A 20,963-nucleotide genomic window follows, 5' to 3' on the forward strand; every position below is an offset into this window, starting at 1 on the left:
GAATGTTTTTAGGTCTTTTAATCTCTTCATATCCCCATCAATATCTTTAATCATTAATCTTTAAAAGCATGCACACATTCAGAGTAGGGCCACAAGAGACTTGTAACACACATAATCAATGATGTGTGTTGCATGAATTGGGCATGATTAGAGAATTGAGGAGTGGGTACCACATTTGAATTTCTTCAGGGCCGACGCTTCAATAAAGAGAGGGACCCAGGCGTGTTCTGAGACTGGAGGAGGCCCACTAGTAGTGAAAGTCGCTTCTTTTCTGCCGCTTAAAATTTAGAGTATGTGTGAATGGTTCACCTCCACATGGAAGCCCGCTTGCCACCGCTAGTGGAACGCTTCCAAGCCAACACACATGGAGTTAGTGCTGAAATTTGAAGGCCTTCCCTAACCTTCAATTTAAAGGCCATGAAATAGGTCGATATATATGTTTTATGTGTAAAGGTTAGAGATAGTGGCCTTCTGTTTTGCAATCCTTGTTTCTAAGTGGCCTTCTCTAGAAGGTTTGAAGGCCGTTTGAGGGCTTCAAATTTCAGGAGTGCATGAGGGAAGCGTGTGAAATGTGCCCCAAGGGCCTAATACTTTTGTCTTCAAAGTTTTTGACCATGGACGACTGACCGACAAGGATTATTGTCATTATCTATATTTATCATATTTTGACTCGCCAGGTAAATTGTGTACAGGGATATGGTGTAGGGAGCTGCAGCCGCACCTGTTTACGAGACCCTGCCAATGATGATGGCGCCCCTCACGTAAGCTCTCAGACTTGCTCTCCCATGTGAAGTATCATGATAAATTATAGTGCAAGAGCTCGATCAGACAGATTCAGATCGGGGTGTTTTTATCGTGATAAATTATATTGCCAGAGATCGAGCAGATACACGCAGATCGGGGACTGCAAGGGTGCAGCGCCATCATTAAGAAAAGGATCTAGAGTGCATTGGCTGACCCTCCACTCCCACACAATCCTCAGTTTTCTACCAGGACTATGTAGCGCATAGCTATCACAACAACAAAACTTATTTATTGCAAACGAATGCAGGAGAATGGAGATGACAACGCCACGACAGAAATCCACATCACTCTAGATAGGTGCCCAAATCTTGTTCTCAAGTATGGCATGAGTTTACCATGAGACTTTAGATCTGCTATGTACTTCACCTGAAGACGAACCACCCCCTACTGGCAATCCAAAGACTCAGGAGAGATCTTTGTAATCTTGCCTTTCCCACATCTGAACTATGAGAAGCTTGTCCTAGAAGCAACCTGAATACAACTAGCCCAATCCCACACTATCTGTACAACTGACCATACTCTTGACGTGGTAGTTTGTTCTGCAATGCGACATGCCATTTAGATGATGATGTGGCAGTTGTACTAGTGCTTGCTCTTAAGATACGGAAGCATTATTTGCTTGGAGCTGAATTTACATTGAAGATAGACTATTAGAGCTTGAGGTATTTTCTTACGCTGACCAAGCTCTCAGAAAGTAGCCAACTTTCTTTTCATGTTTCAATTCTAGATTATATGTACTCCTCGGAAGAGGAATGTTGTGGCTGACGCTTTGTCACACAAACCGTATGTGATTGCAGTTACAATTATTTCTCATCATGATGCCGGAGGTTTATCACGAGGATGAGGATTTTGCACCTTTGTGGACGGATTTGCAGGTTGGGAAAACCATGGCATCCTATGGGTTGAAGGATGGTTTTCTTATGTATCAAAATCGTCTAAGTGTGGTGAAAGCTCTTAGGGACAAAGTTATGGATGAGATGAGTGCCATGCTCCTTTCTATGCGGGTTATTGGGTTATTCTTCCGACGACTGAGATGATTGAGAGATTTCTTTGGATGAGATGAGTACCATGCTCCTTTCTATGCGGGTTATTGGGTTATTCTTCCGACGACTGAGATGATTGAGGGGTTTCTTTGGCCTTCCAATGAGATGGGATATAGAAGCTCTTGTTAGACAATGCCTTACATGTCAGAAGGTGAAGTTTGATGGGCACAAGGCTTCCGGTTTACTTCAGCCCTTGTGTATTCCGAGTGAGCCATGGGAGAGTATCACTATGGACTTCATCATGGATCTGCCTCGGACATCCTATGGGAATGTTGCTATTTGGATGATCTTTTGATAGGTATAGGAAGCATGCTCACTTTATCCGGTGAGGAAGATATTAAAGCTAAACATATGGTTTGTATCTTTCTTGCAGAGGTGTTTAAGCATCATGGTATGCTGAAGTCTATTGTGGGGGACAGAGATCCGAGGACGACATGCTTATTTTGGAGAGCTTTTATATGGGAACAAAGCTGAGTTTCCCTTTGGCATATCATGCTCAGACATATAGACAGAGTGAAGTTGCAAATTCAGTTGTGCTTGGTTTGCTTAATAGTTATGTAGCAGATCAGAAGACTTTGTGGAAGAAGTATTTACCTTAGGTAGAGTTTGCATACAATAACACGGTAACATTCCTCTACAAGTAAAGCTCCTTTTGAGATCTTCTATGGAAAGGTGGTTGTTCCACCTATCCTTAGGACCAAAGATGAGATCTTTGTTGTGGATGAGTTTTTTCGAGATTTGGATGATGCTTATATGAAGGTGCAGACAACCATTGCTAGATCTCAAGAAGAGCAAAAGAAGGCTGCCGGCAAGCATAGAAACTGTTCACGACGCAAAGTTTTCACATCTAGACTGAATATAAATTTGTGTTAACTCAGTGTTCTCTATTCGAGAGAATGGTAACACATCACACTTCCACATCTGGAAGTACACTTTTCCTCAATAAAGAAGGTTAAAATTACACCTATCTCTTGTCAATGGTCTGCAGCCCATTTGACATAGGTGAAATTCCCTATGATTTTAAAAAATCAAGGGTTGGGTGCCTTCATGGAGTTACATCCACCTATGGAGAACCATATGCCTCCGTGGATCCATATCCAACACGGAGCACATTGACCTTTGTGTGTACCTCACGTAAAAACGTCACAACGTTAGTAATCATTGATGTCCTAGACACTAGGGCACAACCACGAGGTCCTAGCCATTCAGCTATAGACCCGGAAGTTCACAAACTCCCCTTCTCTCTCATGTGTATTGAGGTTGCCTCAATGTACACAAGGTACATAATAGAAATTGGCCAAATGACAGGTTGTGTAATGAATCCAAGTGATCCAGAGTCTTAACTAACCTGACCGAATACCCCAAGGGATTACTCCACCTTGGTGAATATCATGCTCAAGACACCCGAGAAAATCCATTATGTTGATATCGAATACAGGTGAGAAGTAGCACCGTAATACTTCCTGAGGCTAGCTATTTATGAAAGAATAGGATGTTCCAGCCAAGAGATGTAGAAGTATTAAGAGATCTTACATGCAATAGGCCTTGGCGTCCCATACCACCAAGACAATCCTCATGTAAGAATCCCCCTTAAAAGCTCACAACCAAAGGAGAGACGGCCAGTCCCCTCCAAAGATTGGGCCTCGATACAACCATCTCCCTTTTTCTGGACACCATGGTCAAACCTCCAGGTGAGCACCAAGCTATCTCGTCAACATGCGAATAATACAAATCTTGGAATGGACAATAGTACCACCTACCAGACCATAATCACCACAATCCTAGTGCAAGCTGTCAGGGACTAGGGTTTTAAGGTGCACATGACCTCAGCTCCATGGGTTTTGGTTCGCCACTCGGGCGATCCATCCAGAGCTGCCTGTGAACTTAGAAAATATGTGACCTTAGCTACTTGGGACTAGGCTTGTCCATTGGCTCGCCTCCCCTAGTTGTTTAGGTCACCAAGCTTAGGTCATCGCGTGGGTGTATTGTGGCAAAGGACAGTCATGTCAGGTGCTTCTCACTCCCTTAGGATAAAGGCTATTAGAGATGTGTCACTGTTGGTAACTCAAGTCTCAACACTCGGTCAAGACTTACACCAGGCAAGCAGAAAATTGAACACACAAAAGCCTCATAACAAATAACATAACAAGAAGCTTTACAAAGTAAAGCATTCAATAGAAGCATGGAAAAGAGAAAGCAAATAATTTTGCAAATTAAAGTGTGGATTCATACACAAGAAATGGCAGTAAACAAGAACCTCATTGTTCATTAGTCATAACATAGCTTTATGAATACAACGTATTTACGAAAGCACGAGGAGATCTAGGGGGTGATTGGAGGCTGCACATAGCCCATGACTGAGTATATGGATGATGAAATTGAGAAAAAGCATTAGAAAAAATTCAGATCCATACACGTCTGCAATGTGGGTTTAGGCTGTCCCACATATTGAGGAAACATGTGCTATTCCAGGCTGTTGTACAGTATCACCACTGTGTAGCCATGGAGTCTACATGCTCAGCCATGATTCAGTTCAGTAAAAGGTACTTGTAGAGAGTTCCAAAGAGCTGCAATAGTGGTGTAGAAGGTGGAAACAAGTATGGGCAAGTAGGTAAAAGATGCACTACAGAGAAATGACCAAAAATATGCTTTGAGGGGCACCCAAAGGCTTCCAACTGATTGATTTCAGTACGGACAGCATGTACACACAAGGCAGCCACTCCCAAAAAAAAAAAATCTCAAGTCAAAATTAGCATCTCTTAAACATACTAAATCTGAAAATAGCTACATGCTATAGCTGGCCCAAGTTGCCTCAAAAAGCACCATAAACGTTCACACACACCTAGCAGCCCTCCCTGTTGCAACAAATCCATGACCGCGAAGAATTGTGGCTAGCGGCTCACCACCCAGCCATAGGCTCCATTCATGAGCCACCCATTGAGCCTGTTGAGGATCGGACTGCCGTGAGTCACCCAAGCCCCAACAGCCATGTCTTGGTGTTCCATACCACTAGACCGCCTACCTATGTTGCATGCGTGCAAGCCTTGCTGTACTGATCCCCAGCCCTAAGCCTAATTAAGAACAAGATTCTATATAAACATGATTAAGATAGAGGAGAGAGAAGACGAGCGAGGTAGTTGCTGTCAGGTTTTCTTGTATTTCATATGGTACAAAAAGGTGACTCTAATGCCGTACATGGTTGAGCCCTTGGTTAGCCCCGAAGGGGTTGACCTCTACCTCCTACATAACTTCTAGGATGATAAATGATAAATGAACTTGCTTCTACTGAATGTAATGGATGCAAATGATGCGTTTTGCTTATATAGGTGTAAGGGTGGTTGGTCGGCCAACAAAGGTGCTGTCGGCCTGCTGCTTGGGCATTAAATGCCATAAATGCTGTGCTGATTGCCATAGAAAGGCTGCGCATTCTTTAATGCTGCCCAAACCTGCTACCAGGCCGCATGCTGCCTTGGATCCTTGCTGGCTGCTGACTGTGTTCTGATGGCTCTGCCGACAAGTCTCCAATGCTCTCCATGATGTGGCTGATGATGGTGCTGATGTTGAGGCTGATAATGATGTACTAATGCTTATGTTGAGGCTACTACTGTGTTGATGATGGTACTGATGATGATATTGGATGAAGATGCTGTTGTTGACCTAAATGCTGTCCTAACTACTATCCTAATTAGGGATTATGATGTTCCTGCTAGAGATTAGCCATGGCACGGGTGTACACGTGACATCCCCTCCTACTAAACTTGATGGATGGGGTGGATACTTTGGCATCCTTCCTCCCTGAACTACTGACTTTGACTTGCTACTTTTTAACTCTAACGTTGACTTCGATATTTTTGGTCTGAACACTTTCTACTTTTGATCTCCACTGCTAAGTCATGTTGAAGAATTGAGCATTTGTTCCATTGTTGTTCCCATGCTTGCTATCCCTTTTCCTTAATATAGCGGCGGGTCACCTATCGGAACTGATCATGCATGTTGCTAGTTCTTTGGAATTGATCTGAGAGCTTAATGATGTATTGGTTTTGAGTACATACCCCCAGAGGATGCTTTCCTTCAGCTTTGCCTATTGCAGACCACTCCTTATGCTACCTTGATTGTATTCTTCGGATGGATCTGTGCACCTCCTTGGGACTATGCTTAGTGGTTGAGCGTGAATGCTCTGATACCAATGTTGCATGCGCGGAATGCTTGCTGTACTGATCCATAGTCCTAAGCTTGATTAAGAACAAGATGCTAAATAAACATGATTAAGACGGAGCAAGGTGGAAAGGTATGCAAGGTACGGTATGAATCAGGTACATAAGGTATGCATTCAAGTATGGGTTGAGATTTTGAGGTACGTTAAATATGTAAGGTACGTAAAAACATTTAAAATACACTATGTAGTGTATATATATATATAGAAAAATGAATGAAAAATTGCAAACTTTAAATTTGAAAAACAATTCATTTCTGAACAACAACACAATCACCAAAACGAGACCTATCAGTAAACAAAAGCATAAATAGGTTTCACGAAATGGAATCACTCAAACGTTCAATACCAATGACTCAAATGCCACGGGTTACATACTATAAGCAATCAATCAAAATTTAAAAGTTAAAAGAAAGTTTACTATCTAGAGAAGCCAAAAAATAATAGTTCTAGTTACTAGTGTCACTATCACTGCACATTGTAGAGCACTCAATGATCAATCCACTTCATCACCCTCAGATGATGAAGAAGATGAAGATTCAAGATCTCCATCTGTCAACATGTTTCCTTCCCTATCATACTCTCAGCTCTGGCTTTGCAATGGTGCTGACCGCAATGGCTGACAATGCATCATCATCTCTCGTTGCAATGTCTGTATCAATGAGAGGAATGGCTACGTTCGCACTTTGCATAAGTCGGCGACGGCGGCTGGCCTAGGCTTTTTTTTTTTGGCTCAAATTGTTTTTAAAAACTGCCATGTACTTGCCAATGAGGTGATAGCTCAAGTGGTGAAGGTGTTTGCCTAGGACCAAGAGGCCTTGGGTTCAAAACCCCCCTTGGTGCTTCCTTGGCGGCATAGCCTACGGGTGGATAAATAAGCAGCTATAGGCAGGTGCCTACGAGTGGTGAAAAATTGGTAACTATGGGAGGATCTTGGGCCAAAGGCCAGTCGGGAAAAAAAGGGGGAAAGGGGGGGGACTGCCATGTACGGATCCGTACCATACGGTACAATACCGTACTGAATACTAAAACATACCTTATCGTAAGGTATGTACGTACAGATGCAACCTTGAGACGGAGGAGAGAGATTGTTGGTGTCAAGCTTTCTTGTATTTCATATGGTACAAAAAGGTGAGTTTAATGCTATACATGGTTAGAGTCCTTGGTCAGCCCCACAGGGTTTGACCTCTGGCTCCTACATAACTTCTGCTAACTTCTATGATAAGTGATGAATGAACTTGCTTCTACTGAATGTAATGGATGCAAATGATGGTTTTGCTCATATAGGTGTGGAGGTGGCTGGTTGGCCAGCAAAGGTGCTGTCGGCCTGATGCATGGACCTGAAATAGGCATTAAATGCCATCATAGTTGTCTCTGAGACGCGTACCGCATCACCGGGCACGCATCACCGGGACGCTATGAAACTACCGGTGCGAAACCAAAGCGGGTCGTTTTTTTTTTTTGCATCTTTGTTTCGTGGCATCTTACGAGATGATACGTCTGCTCGATTCAACCGTTTGGGCCGTGGAGCCGTTCCCCCCCCCCATTTTTTTCAAATTTTAAGGCCGTTTTTTATTGCTGTTGTGCCTAGCCGTTTATGGCTGTTTGAGTCTTGAGTCTTGACTCTTAGTCTCTACTATATGAGGCTTCCCAAGCTCTCTCTCTCTCTCTCTCTCTCTCTCTCTCTCTCTCTCTCTTCCTTTATCTCTCTCAAGCTCTTGAAAGAAAGTGAAGCAAATAGAAAACACAGATGTAGGCCTAGGTACAAGACCTGTAAATGCTGGAAACTGATGTTTATTGCTGAAAACTGAGCACGAGAAAAGCCCGTAGGTGCTGTACAATGGTAAGAAGAAAAAGCTACTGCTAATGACCTCAATTGGATGCAAAAGAATGAGATAAACTAGGGGAAAGGGGGTCAACCCTTATATACTCCCCCAGAGTGCTTGTCGGCCAGCTGTAGCAAGCCGATAACAAACCAGTAGCAAAAAATGCTTTAAAAAATGCCTAAAAATGGTAGAAAAATGCGGAATAATATCTGCTAAAATATGGCAATGCAAGGTCTCATAAAATGACCAGTACAAGCATGAGAAGGTGATGTAGACCCTCTGGAGATGATATAATCCAACACCTCCTCTTCAACAACAGAGGGGCTGTCCAATACCAGCACGTTGAAGTAACACCTCCATAGTAGCTCTCGGGAGTGGTTTGGTGAAGAGATCATCCACATTGTCATTGGTAGAATAGTAGGCCAGCCGAAGAAGTCTGTCACCCTGAAGTTAATAAAACTTAGACATGTTGTCTGACTTAGCATGGCAGACTTCATGATTGGACATGTGTTCTTTTCCAAGGAACCATGATTGGACATGCTTCTATTTCGAAATAGGAGAGCATAATATTGCATGCATGAATGGACATGCTTCCATCCCGAAGTGGGGAAGTATGATTGGACATACTTTATAAGCATGATGGACTATGTACTCTTACCATTATGGGAGAGCGTATAGATGGATACAAGTGTATGGAACGGATGGTACTCACCTTAGGCACATGCACAATAAGCTGTTTGAAGATCTTGCATTGGATGCTGATTTTGAGAATGCTTGAATATTTAGGCATTCATCTTAAAGCATCGAACTTGTGCATAATAGTGGTCGCTGATCCAGCGACTTGTATTTTGTAGGAGGTTAAGTATGTTTCTTACTTAAACTACTTTCAATTTTGATAGTTGTACAAGATATGTACCTTTTAAGTTGGAGGTTGATTTTGAGGCCTTTCCCTTTATCTTTTGGGAAAACAGAGGTTGGAATCGGAGTTAGAGCGGTCGAGAACCCCCCGGCTAAATTTTTTTTTAAATTATTTTTTTTAAATTTTTTTTTGAGGTGACGTGGTGACTCGCCCAGGCCATCTCAGCAATTGTCTCTTCAATTGCACATGCAAATTCGTTTTAGAACTTGAGTTATAAGCATCTCTTTCTATTTTCCAAAGAGGGAGAGAACTAACTCTTTCTATTTGTTGACAAAGGAAAGTTTCCCATGCAAAACTAAACATGTGTAAAAGTTTTCCATGCAAACTAAAACATGTGTAAAAGTTTCCCATGCAACCTAACATGTGTAATCTTTTTCTATTTTGAACTAAGAAAGCTTAACCTCAGCGAGTTTCAGTCCCAACTCAATCCCAAGTTGCGTACAAAATGATAATGCACTTCAATATGTTTGGATCGTCCCCGTATCACAGGATTGTGAGCTAGAGCAATAGCACTTTGAGAATCCGAGAAGATAGTAACTGGGGAAGTATCGACACAACACAAATGCTCTAGAATCTGATGAATCCAAAGTCCTTCAGTGGAGGAGAGAAGGTAGGATTTATACTCAGCCTCGGTGGAAGAAGCAGAAACAGTCCTCTGCTTTTGAGATTTCCAAGAAACCAATCCAAAACCAAGCATGAAGCAATATCTAGATGTAGACCTCCGAGTATCAATGCAGCTTGCGGCTTGCCCGATGAGAATCTTTGAAGCCAACCAAATCAGCACCACTAGAGTAGGCGATGCCATAATCTGAAGTACCTCGAAGATAACGAAGAACTCTCAAAGCTGCCTACCAATGAGACCTTCAAGCGGCTGATGAGAACTAGTTGAGGACACTCATAGGATAGGAGATGTTTGGACGGGTGTTGGCAAGGTAAAGCAATGAGCCAACAAGGTGGGCTTTGTACTACTTGTCCAAAGTACCATCTGCATGAAACTTGACTCTCTTTCTCTTGATTGCTTCGATGACCTCATTATCAAAGTACACACCAAGTCCCTTCTGAGAAGCTTTGTATATTGAAAACAGATTTTTGGAAATCCGTGGTACATGCAGAACATCATGTAAGGTGGCAGAGGAACCCAAAGAAACATTACCAACACCGGTGACAGGAAGCGAAGAGTTGTCGCTGATATGAACTAAAGAAGAGAGTCTAGTAGTTCTCCAAGATATGGGCTTGATTGGTCATGTGGGCCGACGCACCACTATCACCAACCCATTCCACTGCTTCAGGTGTGTCACTAACCTCTTTAGAAGAAGTCATATCTGTGATCACGAGGAATGAATCCTGTGAATAAGTGAATGAATCTGGCTGCCACTTTGGCAGATCCCTCCTCTGAAACTTTGCCTTTATCTTTGGTGTTGTACTTGTCAGATGCTTTAGAAGCATCCTGGGCTTTATACTTGGCTTTGGTTGCTCGAGAGTCGAGAATCATCACGACGAGCAAAGCAACGAGCCTCAATATGACCTGACGTGTCACACTAATCACATTCATTGCTTTTGTCCTTGCATTCCTTAGAATCCTATTTACCCTTGCCTTTGCCTTTGTTTTTGTTGTTGTTGTTGTTGTTGGAGTTCCCGTTTACCGCCTTTGCCTTTGCCCTTGTCAGAGGCAACAAAGGCAGACTCCGACTTACCTTTTCCGCAAAGCATACACTTGTCGTGGAGATAACTCATGACAAGGGGGGGGGGGGAGGATCACGGAAATAAATATTATCCCTGAAAGAATCAAAGGAAGCAAGCAACTTACCAAGAAGTTTATGGATGGGATTGTTGATGGTGCTCCCGTACTCCTCAAGCTGCAGCTTGATACAGGTGAACTCTCCAATCTTCTCAATCAAGTTATTTGACTCATTAATTGTAAGCTTCTCCAGATCTGACTCCAATTTTGCAATCTTCACTGTCAAAACTCTCCTATACCTCCTCTGGATCTTTGTCCACATCTGATGAGCATTACTCTGGGTAGAGACAAACTGTGCTTGTATAGATGGAGTCATGCAATGGATGATGATAAGACGAGCCCGAGCATCCAATATGCTTCTCAAAGCAAGGTCCACCAAGTGAGGTGTGGAGATAGCCATCCACACACCGACTCCTTCCAGCAACAACTGAGTGTAGAAAGACCAAGTATGATAGTTGGTTGCTGTAAGCTTCATGGAGTCACTGACTTGGGGAGGATTGTAGGATGGTATGTGGATAGGGGTGGGAGCAACACCTGGATGAGAGAAACTCAGAGAGGAAAGATTGGGAGTAAGAACCACATGTGGAGCGGGAGCAGGGGATCCAGTTTGTGATGGTGCTCGAGAATCAACAGGAGAAGGAGCAGTAGGCTGCAGTAGAGAAACCTCATGAAGCCATGTCCTCTGACAAGAAACCTTCTCTTAAGAAAGGGGTTGAAAAAATTAGCAAATCCTCCTCTTTTTTTTTTTTTTTTTTCCGGAAAAAGGATCCTTCTATTAGTTAATGAGAAAACGCCATATGGCTACAAAGCTCACCTCGCAAGGAGGGATAAAACACAATGAACACCTGAGCTCCCCCCCGTGGCTGGCCGCTCTCTGGGGGGGGCTACCTAGTAATACATGAAGGAGGTGAGAAAAGCCAAACTGGCGGCCGATAGTGCCAAATGACATCCTCGTCCCTCGCGGTGAGGAAAGGGCCAGGCTGCCAAGTGCGGAGGAAAGCCTTGCGGCGCCCTCTCATGCGATCCGAGTCTCCCTGGAGTTTCCCCCAGTGTCCTCTCAAGGTGTGGATGATGTCCACCCAGAGGGCCTGTATGACCTCCGCCGGTGGAGTCGTCTGGTGGTCAATGGCCTCCCTGCATCGGGCTCTCCATATGTGCCAGGCCGTCATGCTGCTGATCAACTCCCATCTCTGCCCGACCCCCTCCTGAGAGGCTGCCGAGGAGAAGTCTGCCGTCGGAACCACCGCCATCGCCCTGTCAGAGACCTGGATGGTCACACTGCCAGGAGCGTCCTCATATCCAAGTGCAGGGCCGCTATCCGTGGCCCAAGCTACCGCACCCCATGTCACCAACATCTCCCCTGGAGAACCTGCAGAAACCATCCTGAGAGCGCGCTGCCAGACCTGCTGTGCCTGTGGGCAATCCCATAAGCAGTGCCGCTGTGACTCCTGTGCATGATCGCACCGAGGGCAGGACGCTGGGTGTCTACCAAAAGCAAGCCAAGCCCCCACAGCCAATCCTCTATGCGCTGTGAGCCAGAGAAAAAGTGTCACCTTCCGGGGACGGAAGCTGGCCCAAAGGCGCTGCCAGAAGTCCCTAAGAAAGGCAGGGGAGAGCCCCTGTCGCCGCCAATGCTCGGCCGCTGCCGGGGTGCTCTCTATCCTGTGTCTCTGAATCCGCCGCCCCAGCCTCGCTGTGTACTGAAAAAAGGGAATGGCAGGGCTGGTAGGGGCCGAGAAGGGATCTCGCCAAAACCACTCCCCTGGGTCCCACTGAAGGCGAACAAGAGGCTTGCTGTCCCAAGCCCAGAGTCTCCAAGAACAATCCTCCCCTATCGAGGCCGGTGAGGGGTCTACATACCACTGTCTCTGATGAAAGCCGACCACCCGAACCCTCTGAAGGATACAACCCTGGAACCCATCCAAATCTAGTCGTGATCTCTGAAGCTGGCCACCCTCTCCCACCTCGAAAGTGAGTGGGGCGACTCTCTCCGCTGTGCCGCAGACCGCTAGGAGGATCTCATGCCGAGTAAAGACACCCATCCACTGTGGAGGTGAAGGGTCCTGTACTGGGGTCCGCCACTCCCGGGGGATGGCCGCCTCAATATCCTGTCTCATCAACTCTCTGCCCCTCATCCCACTGAGTCTCCTCTCCTGAGCCTCTGGAGGCAGCTGCTGAAAACATATCCAGTCGTCTAGGGACTGGGCTGGGCCGGAGCTCAACGGGCCCCACGACACGTGAGACCGCGAGCCAACCATATGGCCACTGGGGAGACGAATCAAGGGGTTCCAGATCAATGGCTGCCTCAGGCGCTCCTCATCGGTGCCCGGGGGAGTCTGGAAGAGTGCCGGCCTCAGATGCGCCCAGGCCCTCAGAAGGCTGGCTGCAAAACGCTCCTCGAAGCCAAGGCCCACTCCTCTGGAGCGCTGCTCCGTAAAGATCCACCTGATGCTGGGGTTCCAGGGGCCGCTAAGAGACGGAGTGCGGCTGAGCATCCTGGAAACAAGAAGCTCCTTCCACGGCTCAACACCTGGCAGGAGACCACGAACTACCAGCTTGCCAAGCAAAGCTCGGCTTTGGCAAATAGGATCTACAATGCCCAGGCCGCCTCTCTCCCTCGGCTGAGTGATCACAGCCCATGCCACCTTTGCCCTAGCGGGTCGCCCATCGCCTCCGGACCAAAGAAAGTTCCTGATGAGCCTCTGCACCTGGCCAATGCACGCCCGAGAGAAGGCCCAGCAGGAAGTGATGTACCACATGGTAGCGAGCAGAACCTGGTTGGCCACCACTACGCGGCCAGCCAGAGATAAACGAGCAGTACTCCAATACAGAAGCTTCTTCCGAATGCTCAGAAGAAGGGGGGCTATCTGCTGCTCCGGAGATATATCAATGCCCACATAGCAGCCCAAATAACGCACTGTAGTGCCGGGGGGCAGCCACTGAAAACCATCAACTGGCCTCCAAGTCGGGGGGGGCATAGAACTGACCCACAGCCCACACGACTTGTGCCAGTTGATCAAAGCGCCCGAGGCTCTGCAAAACCTGTCCATGGCTGAGGCGAAGCGGCGGAGGTTCTCCTCACCTCCCTGAAGATAGACAGCAGTGTCATCCGCAAACTCCGAGTCTAGGAGCTCCTCCGAGGTGCGGATGGGAAGCTGGAGGCCCCTCAAACCTGTATCCTGTGCCGTCAAGAAGGTGCTCATGGCCTCCGCCACAAAAAGAAAAAGAAAGGGCGCCAAGGGGCACCCCTGCCGCACCGAGCGCGAAAGCTGGAACCTCTCTCCGCACACACCCTGTATCAGCACCTGGCTATGAGCCGAAGTGTAGAGTGTAGATACCCCACGGATCCACTGAGGGGGGAAGCCCATCCTCTCCATAGTGCCTTCCAAGAAGGCCCAGTCCACCCGATCATATGCCTTCTCGAAGTCGAGAAGGAGCACCGCCAAATCCTCCTGCCGAAGTCTAGCCAAGGCCGTAGCCTCCCAGAAAGAGAAAATGTTATCCAGAATGCTCCGATCCTGGATGAAGCCTGTCTGCGTGGAGTGGATGATGTCCGGAAGGTGAGGCTGAAGCCGCCTGCTGATCGCCTTAGCTAGGACCTTGTAGGCCGTGCCTAGCAAGGTGATCGGTCTCCACTGTCTAATCTCCAGTCTGTCTCCGCCCTCTTTGGGGATCAAGTGAATCAACCCCTCTGCAATGCTGTCCGGCATGACTCCCGTCTCCATAATCTCCTGGAATGCCAATCTGAAGCCCCTATGAAGGAGGCCCCAGTACCTCTGGAAGAAAGCCACTGAAAGACCGTCCTCTCCTGGGCATTTGCCCCGCGGTAATGCCTGAAGAGCCTCCTCCAGCTCCGTATCCGAGAAGGGGGAGAGAAGGGAGTGCTGTAGATGGGCCGGCACAACCGGTCTCGTGAAGCTCCAGACTGCCTCCCTAGCCTCTCTCACCCTGTCGTCTGCCGGCTCAGCAGAGAGAAGAACCCTGTAAAAATCTGTGGCTATCGCCCGCACCCTGGGGGGATCCACCACAACCTGGCCATCAGCCTGACGAAGCCGCCTGAGACCCTCTCGTCTGAAGCGAGGCCCAGTCGCCTCAAAGAAATCCCGAGTCACTCTATCTCCAGCCTGAGTCCAAAAAGAAGACCGAGAATGGAATCGAAACTCCACCCGCCTCTCCTCGATGGATCTGATCTCAGTGCGAGCTGTCTCCATCTGCTCAGAGATCCAAGGGCTCAGAGGATCTCTCTCCTGGAGTCTCTGGAGGGACGCTAAACTCCTCTGAAGGCTCCTCTCCTGCTCCCTGAAGGCCTCCAGACGGTCCAAGGCAGCCAGTCTGAGCATCCGACTAATCTCCTGCAAGCCACTGGCAAGATCACTGGCTGCCGAGCCTCTCCTGAACTGTAGCTCCTGCCAGACCTGCTCAACTCTGAGTGCGATCTCAGGCTCCTCTATGAGACAATCAGGAATCCGGACGCTCTGGCCCCGCTCTCCTCTCGTAGGGTCCTCAATCTGGAGAAGCACTGGGAAGTGGTCTGAAAAGGAGGAGCCAGCAAGTATGCCCACAGTGCCGCCTCTATCACAGGCCCACTCATCAATGTAGAATCTGTCGATGCGGGAAAGGTTAACGCCTGTGGCTCGTCTATCCGAGCGCGAGAAAGATAGACTCCCCTGCAACCTGCCAAACTCCGGGAGAGTCCACGGATCCTGGCCTCTCACCTGTAGCACTAGCTCCTCCCAGGCAGCTAGCTCTGGCCCATGAATGGTCTCCTGGCTGCCCCCCATCCTATCCTCTGCGTCCTCCAGCATGTTGCAATCCCCTCCTAGGCACCAGTGGTCTGCCAAGGGGAGGGACTGCCTGATGGTGCTCCAGAACTCGGCTCTCCCGGACGCCCCGTTAGGGGCGTAGAAGTTGAGGAAGCCAATGCGGTCTTCCCCAACCCGAAGGATGACCCACTGCGCTCGACCCTGGACCATAGTGCCAGAGTCCACAACCTCAGAAAGAAGCTGCTCGCTGACTGAGATGCATACTCCGCCCTGGTTCCCCTGGGGGCCATATGCCGGGGACCAAAAAGTGTGACTCCTGCCTGGCAAGATCTTCCCGCAGATGCGGGTACGCCCGGCAGAAAGGTGGTGCTCCTGGATGAAAAGAATATCTATGGGTCCTCCAACGAGAGCCCTCTGGATCTCCTGACGAAGTCTGCCCCGACCAATGTGGCAGCGATGTCCACCGAGACCCTGGATGTTCCATGAGAGGATCCTCATGGATGAGCTGAGGCAAGTGAAGAAGCCGCCACTGGCTCACCCCTCTCAGCCGGCCCGGATGATCTGCCCTCCACTCTAGGAGTCTTGGGCGCCGGCTTGGAGGGAGAATAATCACTGTCTGTCCGGGTGCGGAGTCTCTCCAGAAAGAGGGTGACCTGTGTCTGAGTCCAGCCCCACTCCGCCTTCGCCCTATCCAGAGCATAGGCGTGAGACCAATCCTCTGCATATAAGTACCTAAAGGAAGGCTGCACCCTCGGGGCGGCATGGAGGAGAATCAGTAGCACCGCCTCAACTGATGTGTGGACCGGATCCACCCGCCAATCTCCTGTACCAAACAGGCTCATGCGGGCTGAGTGAAGTCGGGTCTGCAGTAGATCCGTGAGCCCCAGGTCGCTGAAGTGGTGAGAAAACTCCAGTATCTGGTCACGCAGAACTTCCTCTACAGAGCTGCAATCCCAGGCTGTGTCTGGGGCAACGCTGAGAGGAAAGGAGAAGGCCACCATGCTGCTCACCACTGAAGGAGAACGCGAGGGATGGCACACCACGCAAACTCGCAGGGGCGCGACCAGAGTCTCGAATGGGCCAGCATCCAGCTGGAGGCACCTGAAAAAACTGTAATCCACTGGTAGCCCCATCACTCGCGGGGGCCCCCCAGGGGAGGCTGGGGCGAACTCTGTGGCGGGTGAAGCGAGGATCGCCATCTCCACCGGCCCGGAGTGGCGGTGAAACAGCCGCTGGACTGAACTCTGGCCTACCCAGCTGCGCTGCCCCGGGGCAGTGGGTGGTCTGGCGAAGTATCCTGGAGAGGCTGAAGGAGGGATGGGGGCGCGCGGCGAGGAGGGGGGAGAGCGAGGGGAGGATGGAAAGGCATCTGCCAGAGGATAGGAGTCAGGGGGGGCCGCCGGGGGAGGAGGGAGGGGGGGGGGCGGGGGGGGGAGGGGGGGAGGAGGGAAGAGTGCTCTCCGGGTGGGGGGGAGGGGAGCCGGGGGTCGCAGAGTGCGGCCGGGGATCCTCAGGGAACTGCTCCAAGGAGGGGGCGGGGCCCCCCGCGGGGGGAGGCGGGAGTGGGGTCTCCACGTGGGAGACTCCTCCATCGGCCTCAGCAACGGGCACTGAGACTGAATCCTCGTCCATCGGGGTGGGACCTACCGGCCGCCTATCCCTGACTGGAGCATAAATGCGGGTAGGTGCCTGTGGGCCAGCCGGAGTCGCCCGTCCACCATCCTGTCCGCCAGCCTGCGCTGCCTGCTGGCGTCTGCGACGGTCCCTGCGAGCCGGGCGTTTCCGCCGGCGAACCTCCTGCCAGCCTCCAGCCTCCTGAGTCTGTGCGGTGTCCTTCGCCGGAGCCTGCTCGTCCGATGGTGGCGCCTGCTGTGACGAGCCAGAGATGTCCGGTCTCGGAGGTGGATGGCCACCTCTCGGGTCTCCCGCAGGGGGTCCAGAGGCAGCAAAGCGTGAAGGATTAGCCCCCTTGCGGGGACAGGAGCGTGCGAGATGGCCCATCTCCCGACAAATGAAGCACTGACCGGGGAGGCCCGAATACTCCACGCGCTGAATCAGATGTCCTCCAGAAAGACAAGGGAGGAGGATCGTCTTCGGGAGGGACTCCGGTGACGAAACAACAACACGAATGGCCGGGAGTCCTGCTGCCCGAGCAACCACTGAAGCCGCGGTCTGTGGCACCTCCACCACCTGCCCGATAGCCTTGCCTATGGCCGGCAGGAGGGGCAAGTACTCCCTTCGGAGACCTGGAAAGCAGACGGTGATGGGGAATCCAGTCGCGCCTGCCAGTGGATCAGACGATGGGTCGAAACCGTGTGTCCATCGCGCCAAGAACGCCCGAGAGGAGCGTAGGGCAATGGGGCTCCGAGCCAGCACCCTCTGAGCTGCTGGTGGGGACTCGAACTCCACCTGGTAGTAGCCGCGGCCTAAAAAATCCACGCTGACGATTCTGGCAGTCTCGCCGATGAGGCTACCCTGAAGTAGGTCGCGTAACTCTCTCCGCATTGGGCGGCTACCCACCACCTTGCAAACCAAGGAGGAGGCCTCCAAAGAAGAAACGGAGGACGCGAGAAGCTGCTGCTCTGCATCTGAGAAGTCTAGTCGAAGACCTGTATCGGTCGGGGCTGACGGAGAGGCTGCCATGGAGTCCTCCTAGGGGAAAAAGACCAGGTACTGGCTGAATCGACGAGACGAACCCAAGAAAGACCACGCCACTCCGCTGAAGACGCCGAAAAAACAAAAAAGGGGGGGGGGATGGGGGGGCTGAGGCAGGGAGAAAGGGAGACGCAGGGACGGGGGGCGGAGAAGCCGACGACGCAGGGAGGGGGGGAAAGGAGGCGGAAAAAGGCGGGCGGGGGGGAGGGAGAGAGGCGGAGGAAGAAAGATGGCGAGGGGGGGGCTGCGCAGAGAAGGCGAGAAAAGGGGGGGGGAGTGGAGGGCGGCGCGGAAGAGGAAGGCCAGGGGCGGAAGGGTCTGGCTCAGGCGGGGGGCAGAGGGGGGCAGGCGGAATGAAGGCGGAGGGGAGGAAGGGCTGCGGGGACAGGCGGGTGAAGGCGGAGGGGAGGAAGGGCTGCGGGGACAGGCGGGTGAAGGAGGAGGGGGAGGAGGCGGCGGCGACTGCGAAGGGGGAGGCGCAGGGGGCAGCGGGCTACACGCGCTGTTTTAGCAAATCCTCCTCTTAGGTTGTGCACAGCAAGAAGAAAGGGAGGGAGGGTCGGAAACTGAAAGGAGAGGAAGAAGGAAGATCTCTCCAAGCTTAGCACCTAGAAGAGAGCTTCAACAATCCAATCGGCAGAAAAAATCAGCAATCTTTGCTTCTACGCTGAAATCTGCAGAAAACGCAGCAAATTGTCGAAGCCTCTGCTCCAAAACAAAAAATGCAGCTCTCTTCTGCTCACAGGTCAGTGTTTTTCTCTGATACCATACCATGAAAGAAAGTGAAGCAAATAGAAAACACAGATGTAGGCCCAGGTACAAGACCTGTAAATGTTGGAAACTGATGTTTATTCTTGAAAATTGAGCACGAGGGAAGCCTGTAGGTGCTGTACAATGGTAAGAAGCAGAAGCAGTTGCTAATGACCTCAATTGGATGCAAAAGAATGAGATAAATTGGGGAAAGGGGGTCAGCCCTTATATACTCTTCTAGAGTGTAGAGTGCTGATCGGCCAATTGTAGCAGGCCGACAGTAGACCAGTAGCAAAAAATGCCTAAAAATGGTAGAAAAATGTTGAATAATATCTGCTAAAATATGGCAATGCAGGGTCTCATAAAATGACCAGGACAAGCATGAAAAGGTGATGTAGACCCTTTGGAGAAAATTGAAATCCAACAGCTCTCTCTCTCTCTCTCCCTCTACCTCTCTCAAGCTCCCTCCCTCTCTCTCTCTCTCTCTCCCCCCCAGCCCCTACACGGCAGGGAATTACTCTCCAGAGAGCAGAGACACTTAGAGCCCGCAGGAGACAGAGGACACCTGGCTTTCGGACACCACGCCTATACCAGAGAGAGATGACAGAGATCAGAGCTCAGTTTCACAGAGAGGGTGCGGAGCGACTGGCTCGCTTCAGAGCACACCCAGGCATGTTCTTCAGGGAGCTGTGGACACCCCCTTCACTGATGTATACCATTTTATACCCCCAGTATGGTACAGGATGGAGCTAGCTAGGTTGCATATCATGATTGTATACTCCATGCATATAGCTTTGCATTCTCCTAGTAATAGAGCTCCATCCCCTGCACACCCAGATTCAGCTTTTTTATTCAGTACTTTTTCATTTTGTTGGGATGACAGAGGATACCCCATACAGGTACTCCGATTTGTCTCATAGGCCGAGTTCGGTCTTTTGGAAGACGTTAATAAAATCTTTCTTTCTTTCTTTCTTTCTCTCTCTCTCTCTCTCTCTCTCATAGGCCGTTTTTTCAATTTTGACCTTTAGAAGACGTTAATAAAATCTCTCTCTCTCTCTCTCTCTCTCTCTCTCTCGCTTTTTCTGAAAGGAGGGCACATACAGCCTAGGTGATTGCAGGCGTGGAGAGAAGGCGGCTGCAGCAGAAAGCACACAGTGGGCTGCACACGCTTGGAGTTGGCAGTCTGCGTAGGTGCTCACCAAACCAGGTTGCAGGTGGACAGAACTGTAGGCGGCTGTAGGATAGTAGCCGTATAGAGCTGGGCGTGGGTTTTTGCAAGCAGCTGCAGGACAGTTGATACACAGATAATTGGGCGAGGGAAGATTGCTGGCGGGCTGTTGACTGGACAGCAGGCGCAGCCTGAAACTCTCTCTCTCTCTCTCTCTCTCACTCAATCAAACCCCTGATCGTGTCGTGCAACTCTCTCTCTCTCTCTCTCTCTCTCTCTCTCTCGCTCTCTCTCTCTCTCTCTCGCTCTCGCCGCCCCCTCACTGCCCGCCTGCTATTTGCCTCCGTCACTGCTCGCCGCCCCCTCACTGCTCGCTTGCTGTTCGCCCTGCTCGCCGCCCCCTCACTGCTCGCTTGTTGACCTGTCGCCTCCCGCCTGCTGTTCGCCCTGCTCGCCGCCCCCTCACTGCTCGCCTCCCTCTCTCTCTTCGAACCTGACGCCTCCCTCCCTCTCTCTTCGAACCTGCTGCTCTCCCTCCCGCCGGCTGCCCTGTTCGCCGCTTTCTCTCTCGTAGCCGTCCTCTCTGTCCGTGCACAGTACTGCTGGCACCCACCCTTTCTCAAATATGCTGGCCCGTCTCTCTCTCCGCTAGGGTGTGGCTCCCCTTTTCCCCACGCACCCTTGCTCAGGCCCCCAAGGCAGCAACATAACTCTCTCTCTCTCTCGCTTCTTCCATGGCTTCCCCCTTGCGCAACCCGACGAAGGCGACCTTTATGGTCACAAACAAGAGGATAACAAATGTGGAAAAGGAGATGAAGGAATGGAAGGCGGAGATGGAGGGATGGTGGAAGGAGAAAGCCAACTTTCTCCAAATGGTATTCAATGAGGGTAAGCGGTGGAAAGAGGAGAAGGAAGACCTCATAGCAGAAGTCAAAGACCTTCACGGGGAAGTCAACACGCTCAAAGGCGTAATTTCAGCTCTTCAAGGGGAGCTTGCAGAGGCTAAGGCAAATGGTGGACTTGAAGAAGGTGAAATTCAGCCATCCATGATAGAAGAGCTCAAGGTTATCAAGGAACAAGTACA

General features: G+C 50.0%; 1 protein-coding gene across 3 annotated transcripts in view; it reads left to right on the top strand.

The window, feature by feature from the left end:
* The first annotated feature begins 602 nt into the window (after nt 1-602).
* The window catches only part of LOC147621309 (putative folate-biopterin transporter 6), a 58,996-nt gene continuing 38,635 nt past the window's right edge, over nt 603-20,963 (top strand). Inside the window, exons 1-2 of one of the 3 annotated variants that reach the window (XM_086824035.1) lie at nt 603-761; nt 1,602-1,679. In XM_086824035.1, coding sequence (XP_086680161.1) covers nt 1,645-1,679 — 35 coding nt within the window. In that variant the 5' untranslated portion in view covers nt 603-761; nt 1,602-1,644. Of the gene's footprint in view, nt 762-855; nt 1,467-1,601; nt 1,680-20,963 lie in introns of those variants that run through there. The other 2 variants (XM_086824034.1, XM_086824036.1) reach the window with 2 other exon arrangements.

This window comes from Cibotium barometz, chromosome 30 (genome assembly GCF_041138505.1).
Source record: "Cibotium barometz isolate CiBa-2024 chromosome 30, ASM4113850v1, whole genome shotgun sequence".
NCBI classification, from domain to species: Eukaryota; Viridiplantae; Streptophyta; class Polypodiopsida; order Cyatheales; family Cibotiaceae; genus Cibotium; species Cibotium barometz.